Source organism: Nanorana parkeri, unplaced genomic scaffold (genome assembly GCF_000935625.1).
Source record: "Nanorana parkeri isolate BGI_ZX_2015 unplaced genomic scaffold, ASM93562v1 scaffold368, whole genome shotgun sequence".
NCBI classification, from domain to species: domain Eukaryota; kingdom Metazoa; phylum Chordata; class Amphibia; order Anura; family Dicroglossidae; genus Nanorana; species Nanorana parkeri.
The window spans coordinates 562,219-581,376 of NW_017306636.1; the positions used below are offsets into that span (position 1 = coordinate 562,219).

The following is a 19,158-nucleotide window of genomic DNA, read 5'->3' on the forward strand; positions in this document are numbered from 1 at the left end:
TGACATGCACTTACAGTTTCCGTTCTAAGATACAATGAAGGTAAACTGCATCAAAAAAAGCAGAAGATATGTTGTGCTTACAGCCAGGAAAACCTTTTTTAGGCGGTCACAAAAGAGCTCCAAGTGAATTCCAATGTAATTATGAAGTAGGCTGTTGTTTTAATATAATACAATTATTAAATATAAAGTTTATAATTTTAACTACTTTTTCTAGTGCCTAGTGCTCTTATGAAATATGTCTATATGCATGTTCCCTCCATTACATCATGCTGATTACAGGATAGCTCATGCAGGAGCATGGTAAAAAAGCACCAACAGAGGAGGCAAGGGATTAGAGTTTTGCTCATAGCACTCATAGCACACATGCCTTTCTTTGTGCTACCAACAAAACTGCTTTGCTTCTCCTTATGCCTCCTGTGTCCTCACAATTTCTTATACCATCTAAATCCAGATTGGTACCCTTTGCCTCCTAAGTAGTAATGAGGGTCGGCTTTGCCTCTACCAGGGGTTTGAGGTGAATGTTGCTTGTTTATGGTTCCTGAACCCAGCAAACTAATGCAGGAATTTGCTACAATGACCATAATGCAGTGCCTGGTCTTTGATCTTAGGTCAGGTAGTTTAGAGGGGCCAATTTGGCGTCTGTTGGATAAGTCAGGCCCCTCCTGCAATACTTGCAGATTGACCAGAAGTTTCCTACTGATTGTAACGCGTACTTTGTGGAGTTCTTTAAATAAATGAAAATAATAATTCAAGGTATTGTGGCAGAAGGCTTTCAATCAATCTTTTTGGTTGAATAGATGGCCACACACCTATTTCATGACCCACATAAAGCCATATGATGCCATATTTTCATCTTCCAATTACTGTTTCAGTCTTACAGTGGACTACCAGTACAAGATACAGAAAGGTGGCCTTCCTAGTAAATTTTATATATCCAGATACTGCTGGGAATGAGTTCTGGGATAAAAGGAGCTTAAGTAACCCAGCTACAAAACTGAAGAAATATAGTGTATTTGAAAAAACTCCTAATTGTCTTTTCCTGACCTCGAAACTGCAGCTGGCAAATCTTCATAAATAAGCTTTTTAACCTATGCTGAGACATCCCCTGAGACAGAAGCTCAGCATTGGTGTTGTATCATTGCCAACATTTGCTCTCATGTGCTGGATTATTCACAACATTTACAGACACACATTCAACAGTAAGAATGTGTTTTACTAGCAGCTGGACACAACTTCAAGAAAAAGATAATCACAGTGCATAAAAATAGATAAAAGACATAACATTCTGCCATTTAAGACTAGTACATGTTGATACTGAAATGATAAGGAAAGCTGGAAAATTATTAATTCTTTAACTTAAAATGCCAATTAAGAAAGAAACTATCTAGAAGGTGTAGAGAGTTTAAAATATGGTACACAGAATAGTGTTAAAATGTTTCCCTTTCATAAGGAAAATCCCACCAACTGCAATCCAGTTGTTGTCTCCCCGCTCAGACCCTTTAATGTTGCTATTATGACCAGAATATGTCTGATCATAAACTAGCCATCTCTTCTTCATAAAGACAAGGATACCCTAATGGGCCTATAATACATTAATCAATGGTAATATATGGTGTGTTGCTGGGTTTGAGATGTTGTCAAAGAGGTCTTTACAAAAGTTAATCCTGACTGTTAACTGTTTATGTACCTAAATTGAATGGTTCTACTACCACCCCCCTTCTTCTGCTCCCCTACTATGCTGCAATGAGTGGGTTGACTAGTTGTGGCTCCCGTTGTGGATAAAACCAGTGTAAGTTCTAATGTTTCTATTTTAATTGGTTGGCATTTTATAAAGCTTTGAAAAGCAGGCAGAATGTATTATAGTACTCACAAAGCAATATACATCCAGGCCATGGAAAAACCAAACTACCATTTAAAATTAAGAGAAAAGAAAGAAGTTTTATTCATTCAGTGGCATATAACTGTGAACAGCTAAAGCTGTTTGCAATCCCTACCACTTACGTTAAATGTTTTATGCATTATGATGTAATATGCAGCAACATGAATCTCTAAGTCATATATCTCAGACTTTTCACTGCACATGACAGTATGAGAAGCATTTGTCCATATGATAAAGGTTTACAGCCAGCTTCATAATTCATCACTGAATAAACACTTACAGAACTATGCACATAGTAAATGTCAAGTAGCAACACCAGCACTTTAAAATGTTACAGCTTATTTAAAGACGGTGAAACTTGTAGTGCTGAGTTTTAAACATGCACTTAATAAGCACCGCTACACTAGTTAATAAAAGTTGTGTTGACTTAAACATGGTAGTAAAACTCACTAAACATCCTGTATTAGAACTTTAAAGCACTCTTTAAAAACCGTAGGAAACATCTGGCCTGCTTAAAAGTTACCTTTGGGCAAGCTATTGTAAATTGTTTAGAGTAACACATCCCAGGTTGTTTAGTATCTATTGTAATGAACTTAATGAGAAAGTACAATAAGAATGCTTTGGGCTGTCAAAAATAGTTTACGCATTTTATGAGGTCTGCATTCCAAAATATACTTGCTATTTGAAATTATTTGGGACACATGAAGGTGGCAAGCTAACAATACAATTTGCCAACAAGGACAGACCATCCAATGTGACATAAAGGGTGAATGCAAGTTAAAGCCCAATTGCCTCAGTGCACTGCTCCCACACAAAGAGCAGGGATCCGTATCTGCAGCATGTTGGCAGGAAATAATCTTTCCTACTTGGCACACCTTTTGTTTTGATGCACATGGAATGTATATACAGTAGTTTATTTAAATTAAAAGTTATCCAGGGCTTTAATATCTAACTTCATGGGCACCATATGTATTTTTGTTTTTCTCATGGACACATTGAGGAATATTAAATGGTCAGCAATTATAGCATTCATATGTACAGAGCCAAAGGCAATCCACTGATGGATAAATATGGAAAATGTTTAATGTCTGCACAGAGGTCTACCCAAGAAAAGGGTAGAAAAACTAAGCACAGTGGGTATTTCTCTATAAATGCAGAGAATCTAAACAATAGACAATCAGGTTGCTTTACTAAATGCAAATAGGCCAGTCACTGTGCAAGAAAATCTTCCCATGTGGTAAAAATTCACTTTGCAAAGAATACCGAATCACATGCAAGGAAAAAAACAGAAGTCAGCAAAGCTTCACCTCATTCACAAAGCTAAAGCTAAAAGCTAAAAAATTCCAGTGCAAAGTGCACACTCCAGTGCAAAGTGATCAGCCTATTTGTCTTTAGCAAAGCAACCCCAATTATCTTGATTTTCTACATGCCACTGTGAGCTATTAAAAAAAATGGGATAAAATATTCAGTTTTCAAGTCACTGTGTAAACACATCAGCTAGTATGGGAAAAAGACAGCCTTCCCCACTGAGCTCACAGGATTTCAGCATAGTCCCTTTGATTTTGATGTTTTTTTTAAGGTTTTATCATCATGCTTCCAGCAGATGCATTTTATGGAACAGCTGGACAAGCTTTGAAGTGCGCATTAATGTCATTTGTTAATAAAATGAAATAAAATAATTTTCCGCTAGTTTCTTCTCCTTTAATACAGTTAAACAGGGTTTTTTCATCCAATATTCACATTTAACAGCAGAGTTTCGACATATGTTTAAGCATATGGCAAAATATACCCTAAATTATTGGAAAACGGTCATCTTCACAATAGCTTATTAAAGGCATTTCATGTATAGATATGTACATGCACTCCGGAAAATACTATCATATACACTGCTGCGTGATTCTGGCTTTAAACTATGGGGTCTATTCACAAAGCTGCCGAGGGCAGCCGAGTGAATGACTGATCAGAAGTGAAGTGAGCCGAACACTGTTCGGCTATTCACTTCAGGCTGGTACGGCTGATTTCAGCCGTACATCGGCTGAAATCAGACGCACATCGGCTTGCTTCGTGTGGCTTCGGATCAGCCGAACATGCTCAGCATGTTCGGCTGACCCGAAGTGCAGAAGGAGTTCGACTCAGCCGATCCAACATCTGGATCGGCTGAGCCACTTTTCTGTGGATGTTATACAGACCAGTTCTGTTTTCTTTAAAGATGGCAAATCATACTGGCACAATTTCCAAAAGCAAGCCAAAGGCTTACAAATTATCTGAATGTGCATTTACCAGGAAAAATAAATATTGAAACGTATAAATGGAATGTATTTGTTTGATTTAAACTGAAAGTCCAGTTGGGTTTCAACTAATTTGTTATTGCTTTACCGTTTGTTCTGCACCCTCTCCAACAGCAGGCTGGTAAAATATTTTGTATTTCTGCACTCTTCCACTGGCAGGATCCCATCTCACAGTCAAGCTGCTGGATGTCGCGTTGAACACCTGCAGGTTTCGTGGGCCATTTCTTGGACCTAGAATTTATGTGGAGAATTTATTATAGCAAAATAGTTGGAAGATAGCTCTAAAGGAATAATGTACATCTTGAAAAATGGACATACAATAATTACTAACCTAGCCATATTTGTAATGTAACATTATTGAAAACTGTCCTTCCATTTCAATATGCAGATACAGTAGCTAGAATTTTTTTAAACTTCCAACAAAATTAAAATAACTTACTTTAAACAATGGTATCAGATTTATAGAAACATTTTGTGCACAGAATGTTACCCCTGAAATCTTATTTCCTGCTTATGTGATCAGTTTACTGTTTTTCCCTGAGGCTTTTCCTTGGGCTTGACGTAAACCTTAAGCCATTGTCAGCTCTGTCTTTGGGTTTAATGCAGTAAATGTTATTTATCTGATGATAAATTGGCCCTTTAGCTACATAGGTGTTGGAGATGCAGAGTTTATCTTAATAGAAAACAGCATCTGATCAAATGATTATAGCAGGCAGGCTATTCCGCTCATCAGTGGATTTGGTAAAGATGATGGAGTATCCTGAATCAGCTTTGCCAGGACAAAAATAGATATGAACCTGCAGGAACCTTGCTAAAACTTTGCATTGTAAATAATTTAACTGTAAAGGATTGTTTTAGCTCTGACACATCCATGTAGTAAAATAAAACTTCTCAGGAATGGCAGCTCCCTTATGAACAACATACTCTACTAGGGATGCACCTATACCAATACTAGTATCGGTATCGGAACCAATACTGAGTACTGAGTACTTCCGGTATCAGGAAGCCAGACGGGCTAGGCCGCTGCACGGCTTCCTGATTGGCGGGGAAGTTGGCTCCATGCTGCCTCGTCACCAGGAAGCATGGAGCTGGCTTCCCGGCCAATCAGGAAGCCAGGGGCGAGTAATGACTCGCCCACCCGGCTTCCTGATTGGCCGGGAAGCCAGCTCCATGCTTCTTCATCACCTGTGATGAGGCTGCATGGAGCCTGCTTTCTGGTCAATCAGGAAGCTGGGCAGCGGGTAATGACTTGCCGCCCGGCTTCCTGATTGGTCATGAAGCTGGCCAACCAGGAAGCCGGGGGGCGAGTCATTACCCACCCTCGGGCTCCCTGATTGGCCAGAAAGCCAGCTCCATGCTTCCTCATTACCTGGTGACGAGAAAGCATGGAGACAGCTTCCCAGCTAATCGGTCAAAATCGCGCCACCCGGCTTCCTTAATTGGACTAACGGTATCGGTCTTTGGTATCAGTGAGTATCGGGAAAAAAAATATCGGTACTCGTACTCGATACCAGAAAAATGGTATCAGTGCATCCCTATACTCTACTTTTCTCCTTTCTATTTTTCACCTTTGCTACATACATAGCTTGGTGCACTGATATCTGACCAAACATACAGCAAAGCTCACTCAGCACCGCCATTTCAGCATGGTCGCACAAAGATACTAAAATAAATGAACATTGGTATTATCTTTGCTTTTAGCCATATCCTGAATCATAATTCACAATTAAGTAAGTGTTATTTATTTAAGAAATGTAGAAGCTTATCTAATATTTACATTTGAAGGTAAATGCTTTAAATGTAATGAATGAGAATTAGATCAGAAAGAAAAATCACTTACTTGGAGTTGTAACAGGTATTTTGGGTACTAGAAACAAAAGTAAATTAATTAGTGTAATCAAAAAAAAAAATGTGAATATAACATATTAAAACGAAAAGGCTATCTTTACATGTTCGTTCGGTGCCCAACAGTTCCTCGCTCTCAGATTCATCAGGGTAGACAGCAGTAATTGAAACATCATATGGAGTGTCAGCGTCCAGGTTCACGAATTCCAAAGTATTGCTATCTCCTTCCACAATGGTCTGCAACATTTAAATATGTATTAAGACTGATATCATGTATTGCCTCAATTTAGTTCTTAATTAAAACCAAATGTTTACATCTTTCTTTTGTCCTGGTCTTCCAACAGGTGCCCAAGTTATCTTGTACATAGCTACATCAGGTCCTCCATGGTCCCAAGTTCCACGGAAGCTTTGTCTTGTTATCTCAGAGAATTGGAGGTTGGTCGGTGCTGGCACAGGAGCTATTCCCATTAAAAGAAGGAATAATAAGCAGATATATATATCAGAATAGAATGCAAATTATTCCCTTCAAAATATAGGAATTTGTACATATATTAAGCAAAAAAAGACACAAAAAACATACAGCAACATGCTTAAATAAGAATATATATGTCATCAATCATGGTGATTTTACAAAGTAGTTCAAGGTATGCAATGAAAAGCGCAAAAAAAGCATCTATAGAAGATATATACTAGTAATAACCCCCATTGTTGTTGATTGTATTTTTTGTTTGTATGTATCTGTTCATACCTGTGTGATTTTAGCATCTTTCTAACACATAATATAAAACATATCTCCATTACCACATGGTAGTGTATGGTCCATGCTATTATGATTAATATGTATTTGATATTTATTAAAGAATAGCCCTCCTTTACTACTTCTTATTTTTAGTATTGTCTATTTCAGTATATCTTTTTTATATTTATTTGATTAGGTATATGGGGTCCTGACATAAGCATTTTCAGACTTATTCAATTAAAACAGTCCAAAGTTTAAAAAGGAAATTGCAGTAATGTACAACAACCAATAAAATGTAGGATTGTTCAAGCCAAGTGATTGAAAGATGAATTCTGATTGGTGAGCATGGGTTACTTCACTTTGCATTTTGCCTAATTAAAGAAGCCTAAAAGTATTGTTCCAAAAGATAAATAATTAGGTGATTCAAATTTCAGATATTAGACCTCTATACAAATGGCCTCACTATTAGACTTCAAACAGGCAATACTTGCCATAGTAAGAACTTCATACAAATACATTAATCAAAAGGTCATATTTATTGAGGAAAAACTGAAGTGGTTTTTGGAAGTACAAAGTATTGGAACCCACCTGTAGTGCCTTGTGTACGTCGTGGCTGGGATTGTCCCACATCCAACACTGCAGTGACACTGACATCATACAGAGTTTTCGAAAAAAGATCAGTTAAAGGTGTCGTTGTCCTTCTGCCTTCCACTTCAATCTAAAAACATGAAATGCATAAGGAAATATAGGATAGCAACAAATAATGGCGCAATATATGCATTTAGCATATCACATGATCTTTCTACATGAGAGGATAAAAAAAATCACATTGCCCTTTCATACTTAATAGCATGATCCCCCTTACTGTCAAGCACTCAAACAGGCTTTGATGTGTTTAAAGGTGATACCACTGCACTTGTAGTTCATTCATTCTTCCTTCCTCCCATCCATGTTTATGAATGCCCGTACCAAGGTACAGACATGGACAGGAGGAAGCGTCTGCAGTCTACTGATCGCAGAGCATTGCACTTGTAGTCTACTGATCACAGTTGCAATGCTTTGCAGGCTTCATTCAAAAAACATATACATATATATATACGTATATATATATATATATATATATATATATAATTCCCCCTCTCTATTCAGTCTCAGGCCGCCGCCGTCTCAGGTCAGACATGACGCCGCGACCCACTGCAGAGGGTGTCGCGACACACTTTTGGGTCGCGACCCACGAGTTGAGAACCACTGATCTAGACGTTTGTGTTTGTAGATTGTCATTACTAAACACTTCTAAAGGTGTGTTTGTTGTTATTTTAAAGATATGGATAAAGGTCCGCTTTAACTAGTGTAAAGGATATAAACAGTATAGTGTACAGAGAGTTTGATCTGTAAATGCTATAAAGTTCCCAACTAGTTCATGCTCAAGAGAGCAATATTTAAAAGCAAATTACTTAGAATGATTAGCTTAAACCATGATCGATATATGACAGACAGTGCCTATCCTGCTCACATAGTTCATTCTCACCTCTTTGTATTCTTCCTCATCCCCTGTTTTGTATCTCACTATGTATTTTAGGACATTTCCAGGAGCAGGATCCCAAAATACATTCATAGAACTGTGTGTAATATCTCTGAGTCTTATATTTCCTACTCCTTGAACAGGCACTGAAAAACAAATGGAATGTAGAGTTAAAAATAAAAGGCTGGTTATACTGATGTAGTTTAGTGACATGCCCATGAGTAAATTCAGTGTATTTCCTTAGATGTGAGATTCATGGCTTACAGGTAGCTAGGAAACTGCAATGATAAAAATTAGGTATGCACCGATATATCGGCAACCTAAACATATTGACCGAAAATAGCACTTTTGGGAAAATGCAGAAACAACAAAAAATGTGGCAATAATGAGCCAATTGCCCTACCCCCCACACAGTACAAGCTTTAAAAACTGCCCACCAATGTGAAGCCACCTGCTGTGACTCTGCTCAGACCCCACCCCAACTAACGTGACTCTTATGTGGGAGCAAATCAATATAAATGCCCAGGATGGCCACATTGAAGATGGGGGGGACATGAACACACAGCAGTGGAGGGGGCTCAGACTTGGCAAGATTAGACAGCAGAGTTTTGCATGTAGACCCGGGAGCACATGGACACATAGCTGTGGCGTGTTAAGTCAGAATTATCAACATTAGACAGCATGGTCTTATTGATTGCAGCTCAATCTCCTTTTTTTCAGACCTGCAGTTGGCAACTTGCCCGCTACCCCCTTCCCTGTCCCATTCAACTGCCAGCAGAGGGGGCCCGAGGTCAACAAGGAAGTTCTGATTATTGGAAAAAAAAGCTGTCAGCTTCAGAACTTGAAGCTGACAGCTTTTTCTTCCATAATGTGCCTCAGCTGCCTACCTTGACTGCATGTCCTTCATGCTCAGGCATGTCCAGATTCCAGCATGTAACCTGGGCATGATAGCAGTGTGATTTTTTTTCAGGTTTACTCCTCTGTTGAGTAAACTTTCTACAGTTGATGCTTTACATTTTTTTTCCAGATTTAACTCTGTCTTGCTGTTATCATTGCACTACCCAGGAAAGGTCGATCATGTCAGTGGTGTGGAAATATTTCACAATTTCTGAAAAAGACATCAGATTTGCAGTCTGCATTGGGATTCCAATTTCCTTGAAATGTGACCATGATGAGGGTGGACCCAGTGGCTGGTAAGTATAAGCTAAAAAATAAAAAGAATTTATTTTTGTTTTAAAAATGAGACAGCTGTCTCATTCAGTTATCAAACTAATAAATGAGACAATTGTTTCCACTGGTGTTTTGAAGGGATACATGTCCCTTTAAAGTGTAAAATTTTGCCCTTTTACACTGAAACAAATTTAAGCTTAGAGCTGCTGTTTGAGTTTATTACTGGATTTGTTGTTACTGTTTTGCAATAATAAGATTTATATATTATTATATGTATTTTTTGTCCATTTTTGGGTGTTATTTTAAATAAAAGTTTGGGTATTCTATTATATTGACTTGGAGATTTTCAATTCTGGTTATTTTAAATCAATGAAGTGAAGTGAAATGTCTAATATAATACATACAATTATTTTTAATAATAAAATATGTGGGGAAAAAATAAGTCATTTTCGGTTTCGGCTTTGGCCTGACAAATTTTTGTAGTTTCGGTTTAGAATTTGCATTTTGGTGCATTCCTAGTAAATAGTCTACATTATTTGTGAACATGTTATATCCTGAAGTGGTATTTTCCCAATTTAATATTTTGGCTTACTCAATACATGTGTTTAAAATCTAAACAACATATAAAGAAGTGTGAACTGTATTGTGCAACCCTAAAACATCAAGATAATGTAACAATGGACTGGCCAAGTTTTACACTTGTGCAGTGGCTGACCTAGGGAACAAAGTGCCCTGGTGCAATAATTTTTTTCGGGGCCCCCCTTCCCCACCAAAAAAAACACAAACCCCCCAACCCACATCCCCTGTAGCAACCACAAAAAAAGTTGGAAAAATAGGATTGCTGTATCAAGTACTTCTGAGATTTGTAGTCCTCTATAGAGGGTGTCATACAGCATATCCATCATTTGGGCTACAAAAAATAATTATTTTATTTAATAACTTACCTTCACTTCTTCTGGCCCGTGTACTCAGACGGCTGCTTGCTGGGTCCTCACGGCCGAGGCCCGGGTCTGCCCCCTGAAGTGCCTGCCGGCCTTTTTATTCTCGGCTCCCTCCTCAGTATCCGGCGGCCCCCCCATCTCTGCCCTGGGAGTGTCGGATCATCCGACACTCCCGGCGCACAGATGAGGGGGCCCGCCAGCTGCCGGATACCAATGTGATCATCGGACACTCCCGGCATAGTGCTGGGGGGGCCCGCCGGATACCAATCCGATGCTATCCAGCGCCCGGACACCCATCTCTGCTCCGGGGCTGTGTTACATTGGATACTGGGCCCCCATTTAGGCTCAGGCCCCTGGGGCAGCCGCACCGGCAGTAGGTCCGCCCCTGCACTTGTGTACAGTTTATGATTGTTAGGCATTATGACTGCAGAGATAAGCCAGCAGCATAGCTACAATTTAATGAAAGACACTATGTATATAATTGTATTGTTATAGCTATGCATTCAAAAGTTCAGTGCACAGCTCACACTAGAAAGCTGAGACTCAGGATCAACCATAAAGCAATTTTAGTTTAACAAAAATATTATTTAAAGTCCCTCTGCAATAGTATCTTTTCCTTTATAGTTCAATTCTTACGTGTGACTTCCTGAGCTGTGAGTGGGTCACTAGAAAGTTCATTAAAAAGTGCATAAACCGTCAATGTATATTCTGTATTTGGGAATAACTCCTCTAGCCGCACGTCAGTAACAGATGGGCCAACAACTTTCTGCAAATGGCAAAAGAAATTTGTTTAGAATATGCTTTACAAACACGTACATAAAAACCTTGCCAAATGCCTACAGTGTTAGAACGTAGACAAAAACCAATGAACAGTGACAAAAAAAGCACAAGCTATAAATTGGAAGTGTTTGTAACTTGGCCTACACATGTACTTAGCCTTTTCCATAGCATGCAGGCTTTTGATTATAAAATTATTTACGCTTATCATCATTCACATATGGAAATCTAAGTCTTGGTAGATGATAAAAGGGCTGTAAACATGATCATACAAATGTATTAGAACAGAACAGGACACTGACATCTAGTTTCTTTCAGTACATTCCGCTAGTCAGTGATTTATTTCTCTGGATTTACATTTCACCACTGGCAGAAGAGAATGGCTCATATGAAAACAATTCAAGGAAGAAGATTATCTTAATCATATTATCAGATGCCCTGATTTCTGATATTTTATTTAGCTTGGCTGGCAGACCAGCATTCCTCACCTCTTTCTCTTCAGAAGGAACAGTTGCATTGACAGGCTCATATGTTAAACGGTATCCAGTAGCTCCACTGGCAGCTTCCCATCTTGCTCTCATTATTGTAGTTCCAATGTCATAAATGTTAAGGTTTCTAACAGAAGGTATGGGCACTGTTGACGTAAGGAGATTTTTGTTATATATATGTAATCTGCTTGTGGATGCCTTTATTTAAAGTAAAGCCGATTAAAACCTAAAAATTATTGAATCTTGTTATGAATGTAAGTACTTGTGTAAGTCTTCAGATCTATCCCTGTAGAGCACCGTGTGCGCCCTGCTAGGCTGGTTATAGATTCATGCATGTACCATTTTTTCTAGTTTGACTATTTTTGGTTTGGGGGACGCACTGGAGTCCCAGCGTGCATTTTTGGTTGCTGGGCCTCCAGTGCGACCCTGCACCTTATTAGGAGGAGTTGGCTGGCTTCAGGTACACCTGCATGTAATTTATCAACTTCATTAACATGCTCACACTTGGAGACTCGGATACATAGAGTTAGGACCACACTTTGCAGAGGTGCCTTGGCGCAGCAGTGTGGCTTCTACATATTTTTGGCCAAAAGTTTGTGCAACTAAAACCTCTGATTTTAACGCATACTGTTGACAGGGCTACTTGTTTGGTTGCAGGCTGGCTGGCAGGTTGAGGCTGGGGAATTTTTGTGTTTTGTATTGTTGTAAGCCTTCCCAATGTGCGCCCTCCTATAAAGGCTGGTTATAGATTCATGCATGTACCATTTTTTCTACCTTGACCTTAGCTTAGTAAGTGCAGTGGGATGAAGCTTTTCTCCAAGTCAAAATTAGGCCACGTCCCCTCCAGGAGCTAAGCATGTCATTCTGTCTTTCAACTCCTAAATGCAAGAGCCTAAACTGCCCTTTTAGGTCTTGTATTTGAAAGTTAAATGAAGTGGGTTAAATTGTATTGGGGGAAAGAGGAGCTAAATCTTGACTAAGGTAGAAGTTGAGGCTCCATGTACAGCCTGGACATGGGGTCCAAGGGGCTCCATAAGGACGCAGTAATCAAGTGAAATGGCCACACTTGTTTCAGTTATGTCTTTGCTTCTTATTCATGTTTTTATATATTTACATAATATATTGTTTTTGAAAAAAGAGAGTTGTTCACAAAAGGGTGAAGAGTTTAGAGAAGGCAGGATTCCAATTCAGCTCACTTTCGAGTTCAGCTATGTTGTCCTAAATTGTTCACTTCACCTGCATTCTTCAAACTCTTCACTCTTTTGTGAATAACCCATTCAGTGTCAATTCAGATAATAATCCACCTTAAAGTCTTTTGTATATACAGTACATATGTTTGGAAAAAATATATATGCAATTTTGAAGTAGTTAATTGATTTAAAAAAAAAGCAAAAAAGAAAAGAATAACTAAAGCAGATACTTTTTTTGGAACACCAAATCTTGGAGTTCCTACTAAAACACTAGTCATTTCAGAACCACCAATCAGACAGTCTAGGATTGGATACATCCTTTTAAATCATCTAGGTTTTTTCATATGCTGTTCCAGAATGACCATGTGATCATATTCAATCTATGGCAGTTGGATGATAACTAGCTATATCATTATATTGTATTTTAATCTCAGATTTTGTTTTAGTTGTATACGTATCTGCATAAGCTGCAAATTCAAGTTAGACAACTCCATGTCACGTATACCTCTTTGCCGTTTCAAAAAAACAAACTTTCTAAATTTTTATGCCTCAAAAGCAGTGAAGAAATTGGGCTGGTGCTGCTATGATTCATAGAAAGGGCAACAATGACCTCATAATATTTGTCTGTTTCTTTTTCCTCTACATTCATCATTAAATATTATGGCATGTTGCCTTTGTCAGGTCAATGACATGGGTCATTTCTAAGCATCCAATATGGTATTAATTAACACAAAACATATGCTTTAACCATTTCTTGTTGAATACATTTTCTCGCTTTAAACATGAATAAATGAATACCACATGTGGCAATGCGTATAAAGCCAGTGATCTTAGATAATTTGAATTTGGAGATTATTCAGCAAATGACAATGGGAAAAGTTAACAGTTTTTATGTGGGTCATAAAAATAATTCTAAAAGTGAGATGGCTGGATTTCACCAGTGGTGTCGAGTGTAAGTTATACTGCAGTCAAATTTACACATGCAGTCTATTTTAAGAAATGTTCAGTAAATGTGATTCATTATAAAGCATACTAGTTGCACTGTAAGAGACTATCAGCAAACAACAAGATGTTTTATCAACGCATGAACCACAAATTATTCTTAAAGTGCACTTTTTAATGTTATTATAAAGTCAGCAAAGTTCTGCTAAAATGGTGTTTTAGTGAGTAAGTCTAGTTTTTGAATGTGAAACATTAGTATATAAAATCTCAAACATGGGTAGTGTAATTCAATTTGAGATGTTACATATCACTTTTTATATAACAATTTTATGGGTTATGATCTTAAACGTATTATTGAAAGAACATTGTAGATAATCCTAAAGTAAACCTGTGACATGAGAGAAATTGGATGCTGCCATTGCTCATCTACTGCACCTCATTGTTGTCCCAATCAGTCACTTAAATTTTTGACACAAGAGGGTTAACCATGTCCTCATGTGACAGGTATCCTTTAAGGGATTCCATGGCAAGGGTCATTATGGTATTGGAGAGATCAAAGGAATCAAATAATTCCCCTGTCCACTAACAAAGAGGAAGAATCCAAATGTAGACAGCTCAAAGCACATATTCCATTTCACTGTCTTTGTGAATAACCGGCTTAGTGGTACTTCCACAGTTACTTTTGATTTCTGTGTTGAGTAGGTTCAAAAAGGTCTCTCAACATGAACAGTCTGTGCCATGTTATCCTTCTATGACGTCTTCAAGGGGTGTGTGACATTTTCGAGAAGAAGAAGAAGGAGAAGAAGGAGAAGAAGGAGAAGAAGAAAGAGAAGTAGGAGGAGAAGAAGGAGAAAAAGAAGGAGAAGGAGGAGGAGAAGGAGAAGGAGAAGACTTGTTTATAACATGAAAAAAACATACATGTTGTTTCTTGGCCAACCAATGGCTCGCTGCTCTCTCCTTCTACCACTGAATACACTTTGACTACATATTCAGTTTCAGGCTTTAGGCCAACCAGTACTGTTGTTTTGTCATTTCTGTTAACAATAACCTATTGAAAGAAAAGAAATATGAGAAAAATAGGCAAAGACTAAAATGTAAAATGAAGCAAATATTCTGATAACCTAATGCTATTCTTATTCTAAATACTTAAAGACCAGGCATCTTGCTCACTGGCATCATGATGGTGCATATTTGTATGCATGTCTTCTGGCTGTGCATTTTCCCAAAAAGAAAATCTGCTTAGATGCATATCAAATAAGTTTGTTTACATGCGTTTGCATTTAAACCAACTCTGAATGGGCCATAAATGCAATTTTTCTTGATTTTGCAGTTTAATCTATATGTTTCTATTTTAAATGGTCCTCAACTTCGAGTGGATGAATGTACATATAGGTCCAATGCTTGCATGCAGATCCATTCAAAAATGTGCACTGTATGGATCTGAATGCTCTGTTTTTGATGCTAATGTGCATTAGTGAATGGCTCGATGTTGGAGCCAAACTTGAGTTCGACTCGAATATCGGCAGTTCGTGTGTTCGGCGAACACACAAACTGTCAGGGCGTTCAGCGGGCTGTTTGTCCGCTGAGCGCCCCGCAAGACACTGTGCCTTGTAAGCCCTGATTGGCTAAAGCCTTTCACCTGACCGCAGGGCACAGAGAACTATGAGAACCATGATTGGGTAAAGTCATGGTGACTTTGTCAAATCATGGCTCACCTGTTACAACTGTAAACAGTTGGGTGGAGCTAGCTGTCACTGCTATCTCTGCCCCAAATATTGACATGTTGCTGACATCTGTCAAAATGCCATTCTGCGGCGTGTGAACGTCGCAAGTGGACAGGGCGGCAGTCGTCTAGGTTTTTTTTAAATGATTGTTTCTCTTTATTTGTTATTGTTAGATTTTTTATTTTGTTGAGTCGTCGTCGTCATGGACAACACTGGACATCGTGATTGATGCTGGATTAGGTCGGTGGATCCATTTTTGGGTTTTGTTTTGTTTTTTAAATAAAAGACTTGTCAAAAACATGTCTTTTTTTCAAATAAAGGATTTTTTCAAAAGTCTGGCCTCTTTTTAAAAACTTTTATTTAACCCTTTTGTGAATGGGTAGGGGTACAAGTGCCCCTTACTCATTCACAGGGGGGGCTGCATCTGGGTGCCACTTTATTAAATAAGCCCCCTGCCCGCATGGGGTCCCTCCTTAAATTCCTACCAGACATTAAGGGTTTGGTCTGCCTTTTAGGGGGAACCCTATGCCTTTTTTTCTTTCTTTTTTTAAATGGGTTCCCTCTTAACATTCCTACCAGACGTAAAGGGTCTGGTATTGTTTGGGAGAGGGAACCGCACGCTTTTTTTTTATTTAAGGGGACCCTCCAGGCACGATATTTAAAGAAATTTTTAATTTTTATTGTTTCACTTTAAGGAATTTAAAATCACTGCTCCTTGATACATGCTCCCAGGGCAGTACCCGTATCCCCATACCCTTTTTATGGCCATTAACTTGCATAAAGGCCTTCAAAATGGGGTCAATTTATTTTCAAAGTTCTACCCCCACAGACTTGCATTGAGTTTGAGTTCGAATTCAAACTTTTCCCATGTTCGAAAGTTTGAATTCGAACTGAACACAGGGGTGTTCGGCTCATCACTAGTGTGCATGAGGTCTAACACTTTGTTGGGATATTTGAAGAAGAATTAAAACGTTAATTTGCTTCAATTCAGATCAACTATCATTTATTGGATGAAAACAGTCATTGCATGCAGTCTGCCAGGGCAATGATTTGTTTACCCAATCAAAGCTGGTGAAAAGCCAGTTTCTAATTGGTTGCCAGTGGCCACTTCACAACATTGCTCTTTCTGCTATGTTAGTAGGCAATGCATGCCCACACAGGTCACCAATTTCAAGCAGGAGCAAAGCAAATAAAGGTTTCCCAATGAACTGATAAAATGCATAAACAGGTGAAGCATACATGAGGAGTTCAACAAAGAAATCTTGTTCATCACAAAAACAAAGTATGCAATACAGTCCCCAGGACCTGTAATGTGTTTACTTGAAACTCACCTCTTGAGGTATGCCTCCAGATACTGGATAATATTCGATTCTGAATCTGTCCACACTGTGAGATGGGGGAACCCATGACACTCGAAAAGACTGGTGAGTGGGCTCTGATGTTCTCAGGTCAGAAGGGGCTTCCAGGTCACCTGTGTTCACATTCAACAGTTAAATTATTCTAAAGATTTATCTATACTATCAAAACAAAACAGAAACCTTATTCCTGCTCTGAGGCTACTGAAAATAGAATGATAGAAAGATTGTAGTGTGCATGAGGCATGCAAAGGCTGTTCCACAGAGCATTCCCTGGGAACAAGGAGTGCCAATGAACACAGACTGCCTCAGGGTCAGGATAGGTAATGAAAGTAAGCGAGAGAAATTGTATGAAGGAGAAAGTTACTTCTGGCAGGGAAAAAGTTGGGTGTGTGAGATAAAAAGCAATTATCTTTCCTGAGTGCTTACTTTAAATGTATTTTACATGCTCTATGCCAGAAGAAAAGCAGTCTGGTTGTTTTGAGGTATACAAACCATATATACTTAAAAAAATAAGCAAACTATTATACAAACATTTGGAATTTGGCCAGATCACTTCTGATTTATTCATTTACAAGCACCCACACACTGATCTGATCTAAATCATGGTCTTAAATCATCCAGTCAGAATAGTATTCCCAGAAACCCATAATTTCCTTTAATGATATTTCCTAGTGTCCATTTTAGTAGTACCCTTTAAATGTTAACCTCGGCAAACAGCGATCACTACATAATATTTCAGCAACACCGATAAACAGGGGGTGCACTTGGAACCTTTGGCCTTTGGGGTAAACACAGCCAACTAGTTATTTTATGGTAGGGGAAAACAACCACGTGCTAAATAAAGGGTACCACAGGAAGTGTGGCATTGTGCCTTATTGATTGGTGGATATGGTAAAAGGTGGGTTTATTGGCTTATTGTGACACATATTTTCATATCTTCCAGCATTAGCTTCCTTTGTGGTTATCTGCTTTCAAACACCTGACATCTTAAGGTGGCCATACACTTTACAACCATCGCAAGACCTTAGTCTTGTGATGGTTGTAAAGTAATACAAAAAAACAACGATCGGCCCATTTGGACAGGCAGATCGTACTTGAGATCATCGCAAGCCCGTCCCCCTGAGGGGCGGGCTTCCGATGACCGCAATGCTGAACGGGCAGTGTGCACACCGGCCCGTTCGGTATTTGTCTCCCGAGCATCATTCAAACCAGCCGAAAATGGTTTTCTAGCATACTCCTTAGACAAAAGACGTGCGACCATACGATCGCGTGAATTCCCGCGATTCTCGTATGAGAATCGTGCAGTGTATGGGCACCTTTACAGATGCAAATAAGTTTATAAAGAAAGACTTCCCTCTGCCAGATGCTGTAATTACAGGTCAGAACAGGGAACAGATAGCTGTATTTTGCCAGCATGTGTCACTGACTGTGGCTCCCACTCTGATCAGCAACTAAATGTTGAAGTATTTCCACTCATTGGTAAAGTATCTCCACTCAGGGAAACTAATACTAATTCCCCCACCCCCAATACTAGCAGTTATTACATGTAGACAAGATAATGTATTTACAATGCACCATATTCTAGTTAAAGCTGAACTGTGGGCAGATGTTACAAAGATAAAAATGAAAGCAGTTATGTATTTACTAGTAAACCATTAAATGCAATGAAAAAAAAACCTAGTATTTGCACCCGAATTTGATTTCATTTTCCCTCTAGTTATTTAAAGCCAATCAAGCCAATTTAAAAGCGGTATTTAAAGCCAATCAAGAGTACTGCTTTCAAATGTGCTGACAAGGAACATGTTGATAGGAGCAGAGAGATAATCTATAGGAGCAGAGAGATAATCTAATCAGTTTGCTGCTGCTCCCTCTTTGTCCATTCAGAGGCTGGGGGAAGTGACCCAGCTGTGTTGTTTATCTGCATTAGGTCACTGGAGACTGGATGGAAAAAAATACAAATCCTTTGGTAGGTAAAAGAGCTACCGTATAATAATTTCAGCTGCGTATGTAGCTATTTGCCTGGAGTTCAGCTTCAAGTCTATTTGAAATAAAGGAATGAAGTGTCCAGTGCATTTAGTATACTACCTCTAATATCACAGTATAATAAAAAAAAGTACAGCTCACCTCCACCACCCTTGACACTGTTACACAAATTATTTGTGAGAGGATCAACAATATTGGTGAGCAGGTTGAAGTCTTGGACATTGAATACATAAATAGCATCTGGATCAGTAGCAATTTCCTTCAGTTCACTTTCATCAGCATTTTTTATACCTAAAAGTAGAATAATATCAG

General features: G+C 38.7%; 1 protein-coding gene across 1 annotated transcript in view; it reads right to left on the reverse strand.

Annotated features, from left to right (window-relative positions):
- Positions 1 to 19,158, reverse strand: part of COL12A1 (collagen type XII alpha 1 chain) — a 171,265-nt gene that overhangs the window by 70,748 nt on the left and 81,359 nt on the right. The window contains exons 25-35 of the mRNA XM_018558906.1: positions 18,994 to 19,137; positions 16,837 to 16,976; positions 14,700 to 14,829; positions 11,650 to 11,795; positions 11,021 to 11,150; positions 8,280 to 8,419; positions 7,340 to 7,469; positions 6,328 to 6,470; positions 6,117 to 6,249; positions 6,008 to 6,034; positions 4,256 to 4,398 (exon numbers count right to left, since the gene is read on the reverse strand). Of these exons, the coding sequence (XP_018414408.1) occupies positions 4,256 to 4,398; positions 6,008 to 6,034; positions 6,117 to 6,249; positions 6,328 to 6,470; positions 7,340 to 7,469; positions 8,280 to 8,419; positions 11,021 to 11,150; positions 11,650 to 11,795; positions 14,700 to 14,829; positions 16,837 to 16,976; positions 18,994 to 19,137 (1,406 nt within the window). The remainder of the gene's footprint in view (positions 1 to 4,255; positions 4,399 to 6,007; positions 6,035 to 6,116; positions 6,250 to 6,327; positions 6,471 to 7,339; positions 7,470 to 8,279; positions 8,420 to 11,020; positions 11,151 to 11,649; positions 11,796 to 14,699; positions 14,830 to 16,836; positions 16,977 to 18,993; positions 19,138 to 19,158) is intronic.